At 42.9% G+C, this 23,139-nt stretch overlaps 2 protein-coding genes across 2 annotated transcripts; one reads left to right on the top strand and one right to left on the bottom strand.

Moving 5' to 3' along the window:
- The first annotated feature begins 531 nt into the window (after window positions 1–531).
- Window positions 532–9,505, top strand: LOC124703636 (protein STICHEL-like 1). Its single transcript, XM_047235861.1, has 7 exons — window positions 532–629; window positions 2,254–4,213; window positions 5,193–5,409; window positions 6,485–7,045; window positions 7,808–8,528; window positions 8,860–8,935; window positions 9,020–9,505. Exons 2-7 carry the CDS (start codon window positions 2,297–2,299, stop codon window positions 9,050–9,052), a joined length of 3,525 nt encoding a protein of 1,174 aa, XP_047091817.1. The 5' UTR covers window positions 532–629; window positions 2,254–2,296; the 3' UTR covers window positions 9,053–9,505.
- A 12,153-nt stretch (window positions 9,506–21,658) lies between these two features.
- On the bottom strand, window positions 21,659–22,768 carry LOC124696768. Its single transcript, XM_047229444.1, has one exon. It carries the CDS (start codon window positions 22,766–22,768, stop codon window positions 21,659–21,661), a length of 1,110 nt encoding a protein of 369 aa, XP_047085400.1.
- Window positions 22,769–23,139: the final 371 nt, after the last annotated feature.

The following is a 23,139-nucleotide window of genomic DNA, read 5'->3' as shown; positions in this document are numbered from 1 at the left end:
GAGCAGAGAAAGGGAGGAGAAGAGTGCTGCCCAGCCCGGCCTCCACCACACTGTGGGCGCAGTGGCGAGAGGGAGATCCTGAAATCTCTCTCCCCGGAGACTCGCCGCATTGCTCGCACTCCGCGCCTTCGCTGCCCCGCGCGCCCGCCGGGTTCCGGTAGGTTCCGGGCCCTAAAGGCGCCGCCTTTTTTGAAATTTGCTGATCTGTTCATACCATTGTAGGACCGACCTGTCTATTGCTTCTCCGTAGGTGCAGATTCGTGCCGTTCGATCCGGTTTGGTGCCGCTGCGGCTTCCCCTTCCGGTAAGTAGTCAGTAGCGGGTGGGACTAGGGAGGAAATGGTGGTACTGTTCTAGGCTTCTTGATTTGTTCCGAGATTTGCGCATACAAAATGGAATGTGGCTTTTCTTTACAATGCTAGTGCTCCTGATTCGCCCCCAGCGCCAAGCTGCGATTTTGTTTCCGCAAATTGATCTGGTTGTTTCGTAAAATTTCCTCGCCTCAGCCACCTCACCTCCCCCCTTGTTCATCTCAGCTCAACCCTTGGCGGCGCGGCGCTGATCTGCCAAACGTGACCTGCCCCAGAGAATGCCGGTCGTCGACTTCCCTTGAGAGGAAATCCCAGACGGTGAGATATTTCCTTACTGTCTTCGCTTCACTTAGTTATGTGAACCTGTCTGTCAGCGTCATGGCCGTCACCTGAAACTTATCTCAACCTGCTTATACTTGGCACCTTTTTTAGTTATTCCAGGGAACACTTGGTGGCTAAACTTTGAATTAGCATGCTGTTCGAATTTAATTTGTTGTGGGCAAGTGGGTGATATAATTTGTTGCATTTGCGTGATTGCTTAGAAGGGACAATTCAAAGTGCATGTTTTGTACATTGTTTCATGCACATTTCGTTTATTTTATTTTCTGGCAAACAAGAAATGTTCTTGATGCTCCATTTAGAAAGACCGGGAGATAGAATTTCAGAGAAGAGAATGCACAAAGAAATTACTAAAGCATATAATAGAAAATAGAGACTTCCTATTCTTCGGTAGCATCTTAAGATAATACTATCTGCGAAGTTAGAAAATGGCAATCAATGCTTGCTCCAGCTAATAGATGCAAAAAAATAATCTGAATGAGGCTTCCAATTGTCTCATTATGTCTCCTAAAAACAATCATCATTGTGTTGAGCCAGTTTGTTATATAGTAAAAAGACCATTATTTATGTAAACACATGTTCTTCCTGAGTTCTCAATTTTCCAGATTCTTCTTTCTACTGATTGTATCTGCAGTGCTGAGTTTTGGATCCGTTGAACCCAATGTTCATTGTTAATTATTTATCACTTGTCCCAGTTATATGTTTAAAGGTTCCATCAGTTCAGTAAACATAAATAATCTGCTGGCTTTCTTGAAGTTTTTTATATTTTAGAAGGTACATTTATGACTTAAGAGGCAGTAAAAGTACTTAGTCAATTTTTAATTGTTGGCACTTGGCAGCTCACCCATTCTGATATGCGATATTGGATTGTTAGAACCTATTTGTTTGGAGCAAACCAGATGCTTTAGTTGATAACCTTCTATCTATCGTGTTATTTGTTATGATAGCAAAATATTGTCCCAAATTAGGCAGACTGCAGTCATATCATTTCTACATGTAAAATTTCGCAGTCCCTTTTTAGTGCTGGTTGGCTCTGTATACTTTTTCTATGCTATAGATTCTTGAATGAGAATTCATATTAATAAACTCTCTCACTTTTCAATGAAATGAAGCATAAAGGTCTTTTGCGTTTTCTCGAAAAAAGATATTTGACAGAAACAGGCTACCTATTTTCTATCCGTGTTCATATTTTATACGCCATATTAACATCACTATCAGGAAACATCCCTAGATTAGTATATGTAATGACCTGCCATGCCAAAGTTTCTATTTTTGTGAAAAGAGGCATTATCATTCACATATTAATATTGAAGATCTACTCCCTCTGGCCCTAAATACTTTCTCAGATTTACACTAAAATTCATTGAATCTGCGACAAGTATCGACAAGTATTTAGAGCCAGAGAGAGTACCTAGTTTTATCTGTACTTTAGTCCATGAGTTTCGTATTCTACTCATTGACATTGGATTGCACTTTACGTCCACTTCCCACTTCATGCATCTATTTCTCCATCATCTGTTCATATTATTTCTCAGGTATACATTTAGTGTTATTTAGTTATATCAGACATTCAGACTTCAATATTTTGGATTGATTACTGCAGGTACTTCCTTTTAATCTGTCACAGCATATCTGATTCTTCAATTATGACATCCACGGTTGAAGGGTGTGTTGGTCCCAGTGAGCTTCACCTAAAGAAAGAACTTACTGCCCTGCGAAAGGCACGGTTCTTGCGTGATCCTGAAACATGCTCATCCTGGAGAGGCCCAATGAGTTCTAGGTCATGCATGACAAATTCTAGCATTATGAATCACCATGAGATTTTTGGTAATTTAACACAAAAGAACACAGAGCCAGCCATCGTGCCTCCAAAAAGTGAAAAGAAAAGGAAAAATGTTTATCTATACAATTGGAGGCATCACTCTAACAAATCCAGTGAAAGTGGGATAAAGTTTGACGAGGACAATATGAGCCTGGAAAGCCCGTGCATTTCTAATGTTATGGACTCTAGGAGTGACACATGTCTGGATGTTCCTGTTAGCATATACAGTGTCCAAGGCTCAAACTCAGGCACTCCTGTTAAAAGAACTGTTAGGAGGGTGAGGAGGAGTTCATTCTCAAAGAAGGGAGCAATGAGAAATTCAACAGTTTCAAAGTTGCTAGACCTCCATGTTAACTCTGGTGAGCAATCTGAGGATACAGAGACTTATAACTCGGAGAATCACGAGCTGCTTCAGAAGGCAGGCTACTTTTCTCGCTCTACATCACCGCTGTTTCCTGCTTCTGGATGTCTCAGCTCATCGAATCCCTCTAAGCTGTTGAAAATGGCAAGAAGAGAAGGGTCTTCCTTTTCTTGCACTCCGGTCTCTACTAGTTCTTACTACAGGTACAGAGGCAGGAATCCCAGCACTGTCGGTTCATGGGATGCAACAACTGCTGCTTCACTTGATGAAGATGGGCTGAGAAGTCAAAGGTGTGCCATTCCATATTGGTCAAAGAGGAGTAAACATAAAGGATCTGAAAGAAGTTGTTCTCCTTCATTATCTGATACACTTAGAAGAAAAGGAAGCAGTCTGTTGTGTGGAAGTCGGACAATGCACAGAAGGAAGAGATCATCTGGCTCCAATAAATGTGGATATCTTAAAAAATCTTCCCAAGGTGAGCCACTCTTGGGGGACAGTTGCCATTTTTCGTATTCATCATTTGATTCAGCAAGCGAGGGAGTTTCAACCATATTTGGAGAACTAGATTTAGAAGCTTTAAGCCGATTAGATGGCAGAAGGTGGTCAAGCTGTAAAAGTCAGGATGGAATTGCTCTGCCTGTGAGTGGGGCTGATCATGCAGTTTCAGACCAGAGAAGCTTGAGCCAGAAGTACCGGCCAAGGTCATATCATGAAATAGTTGGTCAAAACTTTGTAGTACAGTCACTTAGTAATGCTATCATAAGGGAGAGAATAGCCCCAGCATATCTGTTTCATGGGCCTCGTGGGACAGGAAAGACTTCTGCCGCGAGAATATTGTCCGCAGCTTTAAGCTGCATTGCTAATGGAGAGAATAAGCCCTGTGGGACTTGTGTGGAGTGTACTGACTTCTTCGCCGGAAATGGAATTAATCTAATTGAAGTTGATGCTAGCAATAGAAAAGGTATAAACAGAATTAGGCACTTGATTGAAAATATACCAGCATCAGCAACTTCTTCGCAATACAAGGTGTTTGTTGTTGATGAATGCCATATGGTATCTTCTAAAGTCTGGTCAGCATTCATGAAATTTCTTGATGAACCATTACCTCGTGTTGTCTTTATATTCATAACAATAGACCCTGAAAACCTCCCTCGGGCTGTCATATCACGTTGTCAGAAATACATGTTTTCAAAGATCAAAGACATTGACATAGTATGCCGGTTGAGGAAAATCGCTGTCAAGGAAAATCTTGATATTGAATTGGCAGCTTTAGATTTAATAGCGCTAAATTCAGATGGATCGCTAAGAGATGCAGAGACAATGTTAGATCAGTTGAGTTTACTGGGGAAGAAGATAACACCTTCACTTGTAAATGATCTGGTAAGTCATTTTTAGGTCATGCACTAACTTTTTGAATTTTCATGTGCTTTGTTAGTAGTACTGTTTGCTTCTTTGAGGGTTTCTTTGTTGTGGCTTGCACATGTCTAAATGGAGACTTTAATCTACGAAGTTGCTATGTTTGGGTTTGATTAATAGATCATGTATGCGCTAATAGGATTATGACATTATTACTCTCTCTGTTCCAATGAATAAGGCGTGTAAATTTAGTCAAAAGTCAACGACATCTAAGTTCGACCAATGTTTTAGACAAAAATATGATCATTTATGATGGCAAATCAATATTAATAGATTCACCATAAAATGAATTTGTATTTATTTTATATTGTAAGTGTTGATATTTTCTTCGATATATTTGGTCAAACTTAGTAAGGTTTGACTTTTGACAAAATTTATATGCTTATTTATTGGAACAGTAGTACCATACAGCATGTATATGTCTGCCCAAGTATCTTGTTTAGATTCACACTCTTCCCTACAGTTTATGAGTGTTAGCTTTATGTTCTGTCTGGAATAAACATTAACAATTTACTCTTTCGGACTATTTAAAAGTGGATTCATTTTTGCCAAATAGTGTACTGATTTTTTTACTTCCCCATGCATGAGGCCTTTCTTGGAGTATGTTTTATCGAGCCGTATTCCAACTTTTGCTTATCCAAACAAAATTCTGTAGAGATTACCATATAATGATGATCAAGATTACCTTCAGAGGTTGGAGCAACCTCTCGGATATGCACTGTGGTGGAATGCCGAATCAGAGATTTTCTGTAGCAAAATGAAATCCGGAATGACAACCCCAGCAACAAAACCATCCAGTAGCTAGCTTATACTAAAATCAACTGAACTTGATCTGTTAAACGAATCCAACATGAAAACTACTTCTTTTGCTTGCACTTTTGCTAAATATCAGTACTTATCCTATCCAAATTAGTCACACTTAAATTGGAATTGCATTTTGTAGGTTGGGGTTGTTTCAGAGGAGAATTTGCTTGATCTTCTAGAGATAGCCATGTCATCAGACACTGCTGAAACAGTCAAAAGGTCCAGAGAACTGATGGATTCTGGTGTTGATCCGATGGCATTAATGTCTCAGTTAGCTGGACTCATAATGGACATCATTGCTGGGACCTATAGATTAGCTGACCCTACGAGCGGTGAAGGAAACGGTGGTCGAAATAGTGAGTATTTCAACTTATGGGTGCAATTCTTTCAATTCATAATCTTTTGATTTATTATCATTTATGCTTAACTTCATATCGTACTTTGCAAGAATCATTCAGTGTCAGCTGACTGAGTGAACTAGTTTGATCTCTCATTTTTATATACTGGGACTCATTGAACTGATGATTTTATGCCCACGTGTTATCAGTTTTGTTGGTCTTTTCGAATTGCTGAACACAAGTAAATGATTTTGTCAGCTAAAGTCTACTAATACTTGAGTCTTATCTTGCATTCTGGTTGCAATAGTAATGCTTCTGACCTCATGCGTGATATCTTAAAGTTTTAACATCTATACATGGGATAAACTAATTTGTATGTTAACCAAACCATCCCTAGGGAAGTACTCCCTCCGGTCCTTTTTAATTGACTCGGATTTAGTACAAAGTTGTACTAAATCCGAGTCAATTAAAAGAGACCGGAAGGAGTACTTAATTTCTTGCTAATGAGATGACTCTAGCTACTCGTGGGAACATACCACTATGGCATGATCTACTTGGATCTTATTCGATGGATATCATTTTTCCTTATTTATAGTCTGACATTTTTGTGTTTTGTCTGACATTGACTTGTAATGACTTCAAAATGTGCATATCCCACTGTCATATGTTCTTTACCGTTAAGCATATGACAAGACTTGGTCACTGGTCAGAAACAGTAGAATGGTAAGTGTATTACTCAGTGAGCTGTATTTCTTCTGAATAACTACGAGAAGAACAAAATGGATGGTGTTTTCTTATGATGTAATATACTCCTACAGAAAAAATTGGTCATATATTTTTTGCATAAAAGTTAATGGCTTTGGTTGTGCATGCAGTTACTAGTATCATTGCAACTACCAATAGAAGCATTTGATCACTTTTGTGCAAATTTCCCTGGTGCTAACAAACATATTACAAATTAATACAACCACTTCCCTGCAAGGCTATTTTCTTATTCATCTAAACGGATAAGTAGTAAACATTAGTGTGTGCCACCACCTCATCATTTATTTTGTTGCTCTATCTAATGTTTTAGCACTTTTGCCTTCTGTAGTAACTGATGCCGAGTTAGAAAGATTGCAACAAGCATTGAAGATTCTATCTGATGCTGAAAAGCAGTTAAGACTATCCAGTGAGCGTTCGACATGGTTCACTGCAGCTTTGCTCCAGCTTGGTTCAGGCCGTGATTCAGAAACTCATTCTAGAAGCAGCAGTAAGCAAAGCGGTAAAGCAGCTAGTGAGACCATGTTGGACGCAGTAAGAGAATCCTCTGCAAGCAGGAGTGCCTCTCATCCATTGTTCACTATTCGTGGTTCAAGGAATGCAATGGACCACAGAACAGCGAGTGGGCACTCAAGTCCTCATGGTCTTGCTTCGTTATCTTCCCGGATGAGGCCCAGTGACAACCTAATTTATGGGCAATGTAGATCTGTTGATAGAGTTTTACTGGATTCTGCTCAAACAAGAAATTCTACTGAGCAGGGGCCTATAATTAATGGAAGCTCAGACAGCCTTGTTCAAATTTGGAGAGCATGTATAGAAAACTGTCACTCTAAGACATTGCGGCAGCTACTCTGTGATCATGGGAAACTAGCATCCATCAAAGAATATGAAGGTAGGTATATACAATGTATTAGCAGACATACACGTGCAGTGCCCATGTTCTCCAGTATAAAGATAATGTCAAAGTTTTGGAAATTTCTCAGTTTTTTTAAATCCGTTATTGTTGCACAATTTGAAGCAATTTAGACAAAAAATATGACAGCTATAATTTTTTTGTAACAATACATCACATGGAGAGGCAAATAATGTAACTAATCGTAGTTTCACAACTAAGAAATGTGAAATAGGTTGTGCAATCAATCATAATTTGAAAAGAGGGGTTGTAAAGAGTAACTAGTAAGGTGTTACTGAAAGATTAATTGCAATTAGGATACAATTTTCCTATATCCAATTTAACTTTTTTAGCCATTAGATTAGGTTGGATGGCTAAGATGATTTTCGTCAGAGCCTAACTCGTACCTCTTATATTGGTATCGATATATGTAATGTTTTCTTTCTTGTGCTTACATCATTATGGAATTTTGGACCTTCATCAAATGATGCCACCTTTTGGGTTAATCCAAATTAGACCTACTATAGTCACCCTGTGACCTAACAGGTTCAGCATATTTCATACTAAATTTGAACTAAACATGTAATTTGAGCACTTCAAAGGATTTAAACAATTTGGTTTAAAACTGAAATACCATGAATGTTGACAAGACGAAAAGAAAGGTTTCCTTTTCTTTATTTTATGTGTAACTAGCACATGACTAATACAAAAAATATATGCTGTTCTTATGCATAAAGATGAATTGATGAACTTCCATTACAGGCTATTTAGTTGCTTTCATATCATTTGAGGACAGCAAAATAAAGTCTCGAGCTCAAAGATTTGTGAGCAGCATCAGAAACTCAATGGAGACAGTACTGAGATGCAACGTGGAAGTCAAAGTCGGTTTAATGTCAGAATTTCTTGCTGGACAACTCAAGCTTGAGAACGACCTGGAAGAAAGAGTTGAGTCTGATGTCTTCAGTTGCTCAACAAGCAGTGACCGACTAAAGGGAATTCTGAACCCGCCTAGAAGTTTAGGTTATTCGGAAGAAATCGATAAAAAGCTGGAGAAATACAGCAATGCTTCAGCTGCTGGTGGAGGAGTGCAACCAGATATCACTCAAGGAAATACAGGAATGCATAGAACTAGAGGGCAAGAAGTCCCCACCGAACGGTCAAAAACAGCAACTGTTGAGGAGCAAAGGTTAGAGAGTGCATGGCTCCAAGCTGTTGAAAAACACACACCCGGTGCGAGACCTGAGAAAAATCAAGTTGTGCCACAAACTGGTGATGGTCAGTACCAGAGGAAATCCTCAATGGCGACTGTTGTGCCCTCAAGGAATATTGACAAGGATTTGAGTAATGGATTGAGAGCTTTAAAGATCAGTGACAGTCATGGTCCCCAGAAGGACCGAAATGTAGGAAGGGAGAACGGATTCGTTATTTCACCAAGCCTCTTGCACAGCAATAATGATTTGGCAAATTGTGACAACGAGAGTGTGTAAGTAATAAACTAACTTTTTGATATGGTTTTTACATGAATTAGGCATTTATATTGTCCTAAGAACGGAAAGACTTTACCAGTAACAAGAAATAAATGCTTGCTTGCAAATGAAGTTCTTGTTTTTTCATCACATCAGCTGATGCAACTTTAGAAATCAACACTGCAGTCAGTTTAGACTAAGGATTGTTAGTTTGTTATCCTGACTTTAATTTGGTGGTTCTCCTGCATTGTCCAAACTTGGCTACATCTAGTAGATACTCAGTTTCTAATTATAATAATGCATATTCTTAGCTTTTTAAGAGATTTAAATATATGTATATTTTTGTAGTGTCTCCGAGTCTGGAGCACCTGGTTGTCATGGCCTCTTCCCCTGCTGGAAAACTGAAAAATCAAAAAGAGGAAAGGTAAGATCATAATCGATATGTAGCCATTTCTTTTGGTGTGTCCCACACCTCACAAATGTCATGTGATATCTCTTTGCATTTCAGGCAAAACGACAGACTCGTTTGAAGCCATCTTAATCTTGGAATTTCCGAAATGACTACCGTTGTCTGCGCTATGGAAGACAGTTGCGAAACTCAAGAGATTGCAAGACAACCAATCGGTAATATTAGGTTGTGTTTGCAACCTCTAATCTTTGCCTGATGCACTCTGCTGATGCAAGACCGTGGCCATTTTGACACAGTAACTTGGCAGAGCTAAGTTTTGGTTGCTGAGCAGGACCGTCAATAGGAATGCAAATATCATAAAATCGATCTTGTCAATCTGTGGTTCTTTTATTGTTATACAAAAATTTCAATATGTAATCCCTCGCCAAACTGCAGAGCTGAGGTGGGTTGCTGGGAAACATTAGATAGTTTATTGAGCAAGCTTATTCTAGGTTTCTAGTGTTTTGTTTCTTGCAGATAGTTGTTTGTATTTTAATGTACTCGACAGCATTTCAGTACGCATCCCTTTGGTTATTGTGGCAACCACTTCTGTTGAAAAAAAACAAAGAAAGAGAATTCCAATCAAGAGCTTATATATGAAATTTATGATGCTGTACAAGAACATGTGAGGATCTCATGCCATCACACACAATCCGAGCTCTGACCTACAGCAGTAAATATACATGTGCTAAGTAGGAAGTTACAACTATCTAATCTAGTTTGAAGCTACTGCTGACTAGTGGTCGTCGACTCGTCGCTGGCTATGGGTAAAGGTCTATCCAGGACGCGTCCTTGGCAGCAGCTTCCTTCCATCTCTTGTCGATTATTTGCATCCCCCGGAAACGTGAAGGCTGCGCCAGCGAGGGAGAGTAGCACGAGGAGGAAGACGAGCAACACCGGCAGCGAGAAGCGTTTCCGTGACGACATGTCTGCCCGGCCAAGCGATCGATCTCGGGTTCGAGTTTTGCGGTGCTGCTGTAGCTGGTTGGCTGATTGCGACGAAGTGCGATGCTGCTGTAGCTGGTTGCGACGAAGTTTATATAACGATGGATTCGCATGTAGAGCAATCCGAGTCGGCGTTGGATGACAATTACGTACACAGACCGGACGTTCACGTGAGCACTGCAACATCAAGGTGGAATCGGAGTTGGAAGCAGCTGAGTTTAAGTAATGCTATACTTGTGGACATGTGTTAATTATACTCATTTTTTTTAACAAAAGGAAATATGATAATATCACGAAGATACCAATTACCTTCAATATTTGCAACAATGCAACACCCTAAAGATATTATGGATGCACACACCCTTAAAACAAAAAGAAGAAGAAGAAGAAAACTCAGCTACAGTGATCTATCCCTTGTCGCTGTAGTACATCTACCACCAAGACAACACCCGGAATCCAAATTCTTCAAAGACAACGCCTCCAAAAAAGATACAGTGCGCAAGCTCCATCGTTGCCCGGTCATAGATCTTAGGTTTTCACCCTAAAGAAAGTCCAATCAACCAATAACCAAGTATTTTGTTTCAAATAAGTTAGGTAGGCTAGATATGAAAGCCAAACTGAAAATAGTGGAAATGGCAAAGTAGACCAGAAAGTAGTGAATAATGAAGTCAAGCAGAAACCAGTGGGCACATGGATTGCTGATTTCCATGCATCCCTATCATGAGCCAAGCCTCTAAGTACATTCCAGTCGTCCTCTACCCCTCTTTGCATTATCGATACCCCTTAGAATTCCTGGCGGCCTCCATTGGACATGCCCATACCACCTTAATCTATAAATGTTTGACAAGCTTCTCTTCAATTGGTACCACCCAACCCTATCACGTATCACTTCATTCTTAATCCGGTCTTTTGTTGTGTGGCCACACATCCACTGACATGGGTATGTCTAATTGGACCTATGGTTTGTGTCACCCTGAAAGAAGCCCGTGATGATGGGAGCCGAAGTCCACAAGATGAAGCTTGCTGAATAAGGAAAGACCCTCTACGGAGCTGACATATTTCTAGTTAGGCAAGTTGCATATGTAATATATAAAGGCTAGGAGGAGCCAGCGGGAGATCATCAATTATTTGTTTTAAACCCTAGCTTGTTCGAGCTTACGACGCTTTAGCCTCATAATTAATATGTCGCATAAGCCTTGTTTGTCAGACCAATCGACGAAACCACCAACGAAACCCTAAATCCATATCCATGGACATTGGGATAAGCCTTGTTTGTCTGACTTATCCCCGAAACCCTAAGTCCATATCTATGGACATTGCCAAGGTTGCAACTCGATATCCACCTTAGCATACACCTCTTAGTGTGCCAACATTTTGCTCCATAAAATATGGCAGGTCTGATTGCCATCCTATAAGACTTACCTTTTAGTTTTTGTGGGACATTCTTGTCTCACAGGATTCCAGATGCTTGCCACCACTTCATCCACCCTGCCACAATCCTGTGGCTAACATCTTCATCGATATCGACATTGCTTTGCAGCATTGATCCCAAGTATCTGAAGGTGTCCCTCTTAGGCAGTACTTGCCCTCCTAGATTAACCCCTTCTTCCACGCATCTAATGTTGCTGAAGTCGCACCGCATATACTCTCTCTTCGTCCTAATAAGTCTAAGCTCCTTGGATTCCAAGGTCTATCTCCACAACTCAAGTTTCCTATTGACACCCACCCTACTCTCATCTACTAGTACCACATCATCGACAAAAAACATACACCAAGGAATAACTCCTTGTATGTCCTTAGTGATCTCATCAATCACCAAGTCAAAAATGTATGTGCTCAAAGCTGAACCTTGATCTTGATGTAGTCCTATATTTATTGGAAAGGTATCAGTCTCACCATCTCCTTCAGGAACACTTGTCACAACATGTGTACATATCCTTGATGAAGGAAATGTACTTTCTCGGGACTTGTGTTTCTCTAGTGCCCACCACATGACCATCCTTGGCATATTGTCATATGCCTTTTCCAAGTCAATGAAAACCAGATGTAGGTTCTTCTTTTGCACCCTATATCTCTCCATAAGCTAGCAAATCAACTAAATTGCCTCCATAGTTGATCTCCCAGGCATAAAGCCAATTGATTTTTAGTGACACTCGTCACTCTTCTCAAGCGATGGTCAATCAACTCTCCCAAAGCTTCATAGTATGCATCATAAGCTTAATTCAACAAGGTCATTTCCAGACACAACTAATTATGGCCAGACCTTGGATTTTTACCCTGAAAGATAAAACTTTGTACTCCTCCTGTGCTACCGCCTCCACTTGCCGATGCCGCTGCTACGAGTCACGAATCACCAAGCAAGTTCATCATTGCACCGAAGGTTCGATCCACCATTACTAGACCTCAGAACCACATCCGTCATGACATTCTTCATCACTGGCTTCACAATGGGACTCGAAACATGTCCCATGATGGCAACAGACGGCGAAGTTTCGTGTCTCACGTTCCTGAAATCGTACCACCGCCACCACCCGCACCACACGGAGACGAGGGGCTTAGCCGCGCCAAGTGCCTCGAACCAGGCGCCGTGCCACCCTTGCGGCCAGAACTGTCGCCAAGGTCGCAGAAGAAGTCCAGGGTCACCACCCCGACGTCCATCTCTGCCAGACGAGCCGCATCATCCAGGGCCTCCGCGAATCTTCGGCAGGAGATCCGCCACGCGAGAAGGAAGAAACCCCCGCCACTTCCAGTCGTGCTCGGGAGTGAGCCCACCACCACCATTTGTCGTGCAGCCTTTGACCTACGGCATCATCCAGCGGCGACGTAGGGGGAGGGGGTGGGGGGACGGGGGACGGGGGTGGAGGGGAGGGCCTGGAGAGGCGGTGGCTAGGGTTTCTGCTCGAGCCGGCCCTCCTAGGAGCAATGCGGGGGTTTGGCACCAGGAAGTGAGCCTAACTTAATTGGTTGGGACGTGGATGTACAACCAACGCCTGGTTTCAAATCATCACGGACCCAAATTTAGTATCTTACTTGTTGGTGCAAGATGGTGGCCTTTTTGACACAGTAGCTTGGCAGAGCTAAGTTGGTTACTGAGCAGAACCGTGAATAGGAATGCAAAATATCAGAAAATCGATCATGTCAATCTATGCTTCTTTTATTGGTAAATATACGGAAATTTCAATGTGTCCTGGCCAACCTGCAGAGTTGAGGTGCGTTGCTAGGAAACATTAGATGGTTTATCCTAGGATTCTAGGTCATTATTTCTTGCAGATAGTTGTTTTTATTCAATGTACTCGGCAGCATTTCAGTACACATCCCTTTGGTTATTGTGGCAACCACTTCTGTCGAAAGAACAAAGAAAGATAAATTCCAAGAGCTTATATGTGATACTTGTGATGCGTACAAGAACATGTGAAGATCTCATGCCATCACATACAATCCGAGATCTGAGCTACACCAGTAAAAAATCATGTGCTACACCTATCGTATCTAGTTTGAAGCTACTGTTGACTAGTGGTCTTCACGGTTAAGGGCCTGTCGATCTCCTGTCGAATATCTGCATCTCTGCGAACCATCTCCTCGTCACGGCCATCTGGAAGCGTGAAGCCTGCGCCGGCAAGGAAGAGCAGCACGAGGAAGAAGGCGAGCAGCACCGGCAGCGAGAAATGCTTCCGCGACGACATGTCGATCTGCCCAGCCAAGCGATCGATCACGGGTTCGAGTTTGTGATGCTGTTGTAGGTCACGACGTGCTTTATATAACCACTGCCATCCGATCCGAGTCGGCGTTTGGAAGTATGACCCACTACGTATACAGCCCGGACGTTCACTCCAAGATCAAGGTGGAAGTGGAATCAGAGTTTATCTTTGAGTTTGCAATAGAGTCGGAGTTGCTTAATCAAGGCGGCGCACGAGCTTTCCAAGTAATGCTATACTACTACAGTACTACTTCTGGACATACCTTAATTATACACATTTAATTTGGTGTTCTTTTATCACCAAATACAATCATACTACCTCCATGCACAATTAGAATGCATTCTAGGTTTAGTCAAAGTCAATGTTGATAATGTTTAACTAAATATTCAGGAAAAAGTGTTAACATCTACAATGTATAATTTATATTATTAGAAACACGATAAACTATTTTTATATTATATGCATTTGATGATATTATGATTGTTGATGTTTTTTCGTGTATGTTTTTGTCACACTTTACAAAGTTTAACTTTGACTAAACCTAGAACGCAAATTAAATAAAAACCGAGGGAGTAGCTGATTGCGTTCACTCAACTAGAAGAACAATAATGCTATGTTTACAGACAACTTCTTACGGAAATTTGCTTACTGACGGACGAGGGTGATTCTGCTTCATCCTGTGTCCTGAATTTGCGGAACAACTGTTTCAGCTAGGGCCAATTGAGCGATGCCACAACCTGTCCGTTAAACTATCCCATAATATTTTTCCATAGGTGTAGCATTGTTGCTAGAACAGCAGGGGTCATACAAAGCCTATATTCTGAAACACAATGGCAGCGCCTGTGATTCGTCCGCAACTGTTCCTTCACAAAAAAAAAAAGAAAAAAAAAACATATGCGTGACCACTACATTGGGTTGCCGAGTGCCCGACAGATGATACTCGGCAAACACCGGATTGCCGGCGGTATAAGCCGAGCCATCGTTGAGGGGTGCAACACTCGGCAATGGTTTGCCGAATATTTTTGGGCTTTAACAGATTATTATTGATACTCGACAATAAACTGTTTTCCCGTAGTGAACTGTTTTCTTAAACTAGCAGGAAGAACTATACACCCTTTGCGGTTTATGGTAAAAAATGTCAGCGATATAGTCATTTTTTTTCTGAAATGGTACGAAATATTTCTGACATCTATGATAGGTTTCACTTCAAGCAATCGTGAATATCTTATTACATTCCACCATCTCAACATTGCCTAAATCCTCAACCTCTAAAATACATGCATACCTAACCATAAGCCTATGTCAAAAATAAAAAAACCTAAGCCCCTTGACCTCTAGAACCTCCTCCTACCTCCACCCCAATTCACCACCCACATCTTTCTTAGAGCATCTCCACCTGCGCGCCCTAAATAGGCGCCGGCAGGTGCGCCGATAGCGCACCCCAATTCAAAACTATAGGCACAACTACTAGCGCGCCCCAAGGAGCATCTAAATCACCTGCCAAGTTCGCATCTGAAAAAAGACTAATACGAGTAGAGGAGGACTTCTGAAAAGTAAGTCCGATTGTGCGTGTACCATGAATGTACATGAGAATTTGTTTGACAGGTGTTCAATGTGTTGTTTTGCGTGCATGAAGATACTGACAGACCTTGTTAACTGAAAAGGAAAGATGAAGTCTTGTCATAGTCAAATGCTGAAGAGCACCTACAATACTCATGTAATGAGTGATGTCCTGAAAGCCAAGAGGGGAGACATCTGCCAACTCCAAGGAGTCTGTAGTGGAGAGTGGCATCGGATAGGAGGTGCAAGAGCTCATACCAACTCGGTCTAATAAATCTGTTGCATATTTTTTCTGATTTAAAAGCAAGTCATTGGACTGTTTATGAACTTCAATTCCTAAAAAAAATAGTGAAGATCTCCAAGATCCTTAAGAGCAAACTCGGAGATTAAGTGTTGAAGGAGAGCTGTAATGGCCTGATCTGAAGAGCTTGTCACTATGATGTCATCGACATAAATGAGAATATACATGGTGATACCTGACTTATCAAAGAGAAAAAGTGAGGTGTCGGCCTTGGGGGTAATGAACCTAAGAGTGTGGAGCTTGGTGTTGAGACGAGAGTACCATGCTCGAGGAGTCTGTTTCAGACCATAGAAAGTTTATCAAGCTTAAATACCTAGTTAGGAGTACCGGAAGACTAAAATTCAGTTGGTTGCTTCATGTAAACCTCCTCTTCCAGAGCACCATGAAGGAACACGTTCTTATTATATAGTTGTCGTAAACTCCAGCCTCGAGAGACAAACATAGAAAGAACAAGCCTAATAGTAGAAATTTTGACAACATGACTGAAGGTATCTTCATAATCTATATCATACCGTTGTTTGAAATCTTTAGCAACAAGCCATGCTTTATACCTGTCAATAGTACCATCAGCATATTTTTTGATACGATATACCAATTTGCAATCAATGGCATACCTCTTTGAACTTGGAGGAACAAGATGCCAGGTGTTATTAGCAAGGAGTGCATCATACTCATCTTGCATAGCATGCTTCCATTTTGCATTTAAATGAGCCTCTGAAATATTCTTTGGTTCTCCTGTACATGTAAGTAGAGCATATCTAACATCTATCGGTGTATTTTTTGGATTTCGAATACCTTTCTGTAGACGTGTTTGAACACCAAAAACATGAAGTGGTGCAGCCTAGGGATGCACAGAAGCTCCTGGTGCTGCTACATGCAGCGGTGGTAGCTCTGCAGAGAATCAGTTGGGGGGCTGTTGTCGGCTGTCGGGGAGCAACTGCCGATGCCGGGTGTGGACGATGTCTCCTAGAACCGCGCAGGTGACGCAGGTGCGGAGGTGGGCGACAACGACCGGGGGGACCAGGCACTAGCGTCATGTGATGGAGACCGCCAAAGACGCGTGGGGGTCGCTGGGGTCAATTGCGACGTGGCTGCTCCGGGCTGGCGCGGCGCGGGCGACAGCGACCCAGAAGCAGAGGACAAGGCGCGACTGTGCGACATGCCATGAGACTGTTGGCGCGGGGAAGAACGCGCGGGAGATTCGCTATTAGGAGCGTCAGGATCAGGATCCGAGGCAGATTTCGTTAGGGGATCTGCCTCGGAATCGGGTTGGTCGGCGGCTGTACCATTTTCTGCCTTTATGCTATTATTTGAGGTGTTGTTTTCACCAATGCCTTCACTATTTTGCCGAGAATTTTGTAACGAGTCCATGACATGCTCTTCGGCAGTAACCTGTTGAGGGTGAGCAAAAGGAAAAATTGGCAAATAATGATCATTAGTGTGCACACCCCTATCATATGATCCGAGGAGAGACTATCTGAAGGAAGAAGAAGAATTTATTCACGAAGACGACGACCAACGTTAGGATTGAGGGAAGCAAAGGAAAAAATGTTTTCATCAAATACCACATCACGAGAGATATTGACATGACCAGTATCAACATCTAGACATTTGACTCCTTTATGACGAGGGCTATATCCAAAAAACACACCCTATTTAGAGCGAAAGAGAGTTTATGTTTGTTGTAAGGATGAAGGTTGTGCCAACAAGCACGACCAAAAACACGTAGAGACACATAATTGGGTTTAACTTGAAGGAGTTTTTCAGTGGGAGTCTCAAGGTTGAGAACCTTGGTAGGAAGCAAACTGATAAGAAAATTGGCTGTAATAAAAGCATCATCCCAAAACTTGAGTGGCATGGAAGCATTGGCAAGTAAAGCAAGGCCAACTTGAACAATATGACGATGTTTGCGTTCAGCTGAACCATTTTGCTGATGAGCATGAGGGCATGAAACATGATGAACAATGCCAACTCTTTGAAAAAAGGTATTTAATTTTTCATATTCACCATCCCAGTTAGTTTGCATAGTAGGAATCTTTCTACCAAATTGACGAACACCTGGTGCGTTTCTTAAGCAAATATATCCAAGTAAATTTGCTAAAACATCAATAAATCTTACATAATATGCATGTCTGCCTACAGAGAGAGGACCTCATACATAAAAAAAACTTGTTCCAAAGGAACAGTGGAAACACTACTAGAAACAAGATAGGGTAACTGATGACTCTTGGCATGTTGGCATGGATCACATATGTAAGGATTTATTTCTAGGGAATATGAAATATTATTTTTCATAAGAATCCGCTGCACTATAAAACATGATGGATGCCCTAGACGACGATGCCATGTAGAGGATGAAGGCTTGATGGTGGCAAGAGCGTGCTTGGAGGATTCCAAAACAGGAACAAGAGGATACAAGCCACCATGACAAGGACCTTTAAACACGATTTGCTTCGTTACCTGATCCTTAATCAAGAAAAGAATGGGTGAATTTCCATAAAAGTATAATTGTTTAGGGTAAGTTGGTGAGTAGAAAGTAAACTTTTAGAAATATCTGGAACATATAAAATATTACGAAGTTGTATGGATTTATCTCGGGTGTGCAAAACAGAATGACCAATATGAGCAATATGCATACCTTGTCCGCCAACATTGTGGACTTGATCACCATCCTTGATAATTTTAATGAACATTGAGCTTGTTGAGTTGTCCAGTGATATGATGTGTGGCGCCTGTGTCAATGTACCAATTTGTGTCTACACCATAGGCACCTTTGATCTCCTCTAGTGGATCTTCATCATCACCATAGCGCCACCAGCAGAATGTCCCTCCTTGCAAATATGACAATAGACGCCTTCCGGCCACGGTGACGCAACACTTCCCTTTTTACCTCCTTTCTGGCGTTGCTGCTATTGAGGCGGCTGCTGCTGGAAGGAACGTGGAGAACGGTCGGCGGTGGCTGAGCATATGTTGGAGGATGGTATGGCATCGCCGGCTGCTGGTACCGAGGATAAGCATGAGGGTATTGTTGCTGCATGTAGAGCGGGGTAAAAGGTGGTGATGCATGAAGAGCATATGGCGGCGGTTGTGGAGGAGCATACGCCGGAGGAGGCTCTGCATAGGGCGTCTGGTGCTGTTGGAATCCATAGGCCGAAGGAAGAGGTGGTGGGCGAGCAAATCCTAACCCAGGATACGGTTTTTGATGCTGCACAACCACATTGACCAATGAAGTGAAGAAGCCAGTAGCCTATCCCAAGTTCTGGAGCATGTGATCACGGGTCTCGCACGATAGAAGCTGGGAGCACATGTCATTGAGCGGTGTGGAGGGGACAACATTGATAGCAACAACCATATTACTGAACGAACTGTCGTGGCCATTCATAATATAGTCCTTGAGTTCATCATCATCCACCGGTTTCCAGCAACAACAAGTTCAAAAGAAAATTCTTTCATCTTTGTGATTTACTGTTGCACCGTCATATCGAGTTTCTTTGTGTTGGTGAGAGCACCACGAATAGTGGACACCCTTGACTTGGACTGAGAAGAGTACATCTCATTGGGAGCACGCCAGCAGCAGCAGTGGTGAGCCCAAAGACATGAGCGAGAACATCCACGGCAAGGGAGTTGACGAGAAAACTGATAACCTGTTGATCCCGCGTGACCCATGTATCATATGCCGGATTGGGAACAGAGATCTTTTACTTGTTTTCATCTTCAACATCAAGGAATTCATGCGGACAAAGGTCGGATCCCTCAAAGAGACCGTAACCCATGCATCTCGAAGTGTGGGCAGCGCCTGTGCCTACTAGTACATAAAGTTGTCACACGTTAGTTTGTGGCAGGCGGCACGCCGATGGTGGCCGGGGCCGAGGTCGTCGAGGAAGAAGCCATTGGTCCTGTAGATCAAAGTCGTGGACACCGAAAAAGGCGATGGTTCCTGGTCCTGTCAATCAGAAGATCGTTGTAGCGTCGAAAGAAAAAAACAGGTCCTGAAGATGCGATGTGGGATTGTGGGGTGGGTGTTTTGTGGAGGGTTTTAGGATCAACTAATCTAGGGAATTCTTCTAGGGGTGGGGAAGAAGGTCCTGGTTGTTTTTGTTTGTCGAGGTCGTGGGAGGAGCCTGGCGGAGAGCCAATGGCGGCGGCTAGAGAGGTGGAAGAGGAAGGCCTGATACCATATAAATTTCGGTAGATGTTTGGGTGGAACGGTGTAACCCTTTCGAGTCACCGGCTACGTGTTAATATAGGCCAGGAAGAGCCCTTGGCGTGGCAATACATGAGAGATACGTATACAATTGGTGTACTACACCATATCGTATATGTACCGGTATTAGATTTCTAATACTCCTAATTTGGAAAATGGTTGCACACACCGACGACCCCAATAAGAAACCCTCAAACCACAAAACAAATTTGTTTTGTGATAGAAATATTACATAGGCTTCATTTTAAGATAGAAATATTACATACGCTTCCTAGCATTCTGAGTAAGAACAGTTTTGCTACGCTTACTCCCTTTCCTTTCAAAGACAATCCATTGATCACCCATGAGAATCATCCTCCACAGAATTATCATTGTCATCCTCCATACCCTCTCTCCTATAGCCTGAATCAAACACCTCATCTTCAGGAGTACAATTTCTAGGTTCATCATCCAGTAATTCTTCCTCTAAATTGGCTTCATAAACTTTAGCTTTCAGATTACCAGACTTCCAAGATACAGCCTCTCTACCACCCTCTCCTCTCTGACTGTATTCAGTAGTTTCTTGCTCCAAAGAAACTATTCAATCCATAACCAATTCAGGCCCGCCTGATGCTCTTTAGTGATGCACGAATGTGGCCTTTTCCACAGAATAACTTGGTCTCGAAGTAGCTTATTGAGAAGAATAACCAAAAGCAGCAAATTGACCTGATCAATTTGGATTTGTAGCCCCTTGGATGCAGCGCTAAGGTGCCTAGATAGTGCAACTCTGAAACATTATTCAGCGGTACACTTGAGTCTTGACAGCATTTCACTAAGACAACCAGACTACTGTTGTCTCACAAAGGGACAGCATTTCAGCACTCTTTATCTTTGAGTCTGTGAAATGACTTTTGCTGTCTTGGTTGTGGAAAACAGTTGCTAAATTCGAGAAAACCAGTTGTCATGTTGTCTTGCAAACTCTTTCCGGTGCTCTCTGGTGATGCAACATTGCGGCCTTTTTGACACAGAACCGTCAATGGGGATGCAAATTTCAGAAAATCGATCTTGCCAATTAATATTGTTATACAAACATTTAATTTGATCTGTAATCCACCGCCAAACTGCAGAGCTGAGACGCGTTACTTGCAAACATTACAGAGTTGATTGAGCAAGTCTATTCTAGGTTTCTAGTGCATAGTTTCTTGCAGATAGTCGCTTCTATTTTAAAATTTTAATGTACTTGACAGCATTTCAGTACACATTCCCATTTTGTTGACAAAAGCGAAGAGAATGCAAAGAGATTATACATGAAATAAATTTGTGATGCTGCACAAGACCATGTGAAGATCTCATGCTATCATATACATTAAGCACTACACCTATCTGGATCAGTAAAAATATACAGTTGCTAAATTCAAAAGAAAGAAAAAAACCAGTTCTCATCTTTGGTCGCAAACTCTTGCCTGCTACTATCTGGCGGTGATTCAACATTGCGGCCTTTTCGATAAAGTAACTTGGTAGAACTCAAAGTTGGTTACTGAGCAGAACCGCCGATGGGAATGCAAATTTCAGAAAATTGATCTTGTCAATTTTTGCTTCTTATATTGTTAATTTGCTATACAAACATTTTGATCTGTAATCCCTCGCCAAACTGCAGAGCTGAGGCGCGTTGCTTGGAGACATTAGAGAATTGATTGAGCAAGCATAATCTAGGTCTCTAGTCCATTGTTTCCTGCAGATAGTTCCTTGTGTTTTAATGTACTTGAGATCATTTCAGTACACATCCTTTGCATTATTATGTGAACCATTTTTGTTGAAAAAGGCGAAGAGAATGTAAAGACCTCATATAGCACAAATTTGTGATGTTGAACATGAACATGTGAAGATCTCATGCCATCATATACAGGCCCTACGACTATCCAGATCAGTAAAAATATATATACTTACTACTAAGTCATTACACCTATCATCTATCTAGTTCGAAGCAACTGATTACAAGCTGTCGTCGTTGGCTACTGGTAAGGGTCTGTCCATGACGCGTCGTTGGCTGCAGCTTCCTTCCATCTCCTGTCGAAAATCTGCATCTCAGCATGCGATCGCCTCCTCACCGCGGCCCGGAAAGCCGCGGCCTTGCCCTCGGTCCCGCCGAGCATAGGGACTCCCCTGTGTAGGACGTACTCGCTGTCGACGACGCCGACCTTGAGCGTCCTGTCGCCCTGCGCGCAGTAGCCGAGCTTGTAGTCGAGGCCCCAGGCGTGCACGAGGTCGTTCTGGACCATGCCCCAGCTGCAGCGCCACGCCGCCCGGGAGAAGACCGGCACCATCATCTCCACCCACCCGGCACACGGCGGCCCCGTGCTGCTGTCGTCGCACCCTCCTCTTCCCAAGGCCGAAGCCGCCTTATAGAACCTCCGGTGCACGTCGCCTCCTCCTTGGACGCCGGGCCTCAGCAGTGCACGCGCCGTGATGCCATGGTGGATCTCGGACCGGCGGTCGAGTGCCGGCTGAGATACCTCAAGCCCTTCTCTCTTGACGATGTCGAGGTACCGGACAGGGTCGAAGGCGTCCACCTCGACGTCCTCGTCCCACAGGAAGACGTAGTCGTACTCGGCAACAATGTCGGGGTGCAGGAACCGCTTGGCGAACCACCACTTGGTCTGGCCGCGCGCCGACACGTGCACCGCGCGGCGCGACCACTCGAGGTCATCCCACTGCTCCTCCCCGGCGCCGTCGTAGTGGAAGACCATCAGCGTGAATCTGTCGGCCGGGAACTTGGAGACGAGCTTGTCGACGGCGGCCTTGTTCTTGATGCCCACCGGGATCGCCAGGAGGCTCTTCCCGCCGCCGTGCTTCTGCTCAGGGTCGCCGACCATGGATACCATCTCGAGGTTGGACGTGCCGTGCACGATGCCCCTCGGCAAAGCTTCGCCGTCCGATGGCTGCTTCTTGGCTTGTTTCGCTCCATGGACTACGCGTAACAGTTTACGCGAGATCGCGCCGGATGCTGCTGACAGGCTATTATGGTCCTTCCGATGAAGCGTGTCGGTTGCGCCGGCGAGGAACAATAACGCGAGGAGGAATACGAGCAGCACCGGCAGCGAGAAACGTTTCCGCGACGACATGGAAGAAGAGCTTCCGGCGTATTAGGTCTGCTAGTCAACCGATGATGGGTTCGAATTTTTGATGCTGCTGACGCTGGTCACCACGCACTATATATAGCCCTGGACGCTGAACTTGCACGTAGAGCAATCCGAAACGGTCTGGAATCAGGAAATATAACAACTACGTTATGGAATCAATAGATTATACTGCCCGGACGTGCGCGTCGTAAAGCAATCCGACACCAAGGTAAAATCGGAGATAGAAGCAGCGGAGCAAAAGATGAGTTTATTTCTGCCCGCAAAAAAAGGAAGAATTTCCAACCGAATCGGAGTGAGTACTTTTTGTGTTGAGGATGCCCCACACGTAGATGTGGTAAGTATCTACATTTGAT

The sequence above is a fragment of the Lolium rigidum genome, chromosome 3 (genome assembly GCF_022539505.1).
Source record: "Lolium rigidum isolate FL_2022 chromosome 3, APGP_CSIRO_Lrig_0.1, whole genome shotgun sequence".
Taxonomy (NCBI): domain Eukaryota; kingdom Viridiplantae; phylum Streptophyta; class Magnoliopsida; order Poales; family Poaceae; genus Lolium; species Lolium rigidum.
The sequence above is the reverse complement of the archived record's forward strand: the minus strand, read 5'-3'. Positions and strand labels throughout refer to the sequence as shown.

Coding starts and splice junctions, on each gene's coding strand:
- LOC124696768 (XM_047229444.1), bottom strand. CDS start 22,768: ATGTCGTCGCGGAAACGTTTCTCGCTGCCGGTGCTGCTCGTATTCCTC.
- LOC124703636 (XM_047235861.1), top strand. CDS start 2,297: ATGACATCCACGGTTGAAGGGTGTGTTGGTCCCAGTGAGCTTCACCTA. Junction 4,214..5,192: donor CTTCACTTGTAAATGATCTG/GTAAGTCATTTT, acceptor TGCATTTTGTAG/GTTGGGGTTGTTTCAGAGGA. Junction 8,936..9,019: donor AAAAATCAAAAAGAGGAAAG/GTAAGATCATAA, acceptor TTTGCATTTCAG/GCAAAACGACAGACTCGTTT.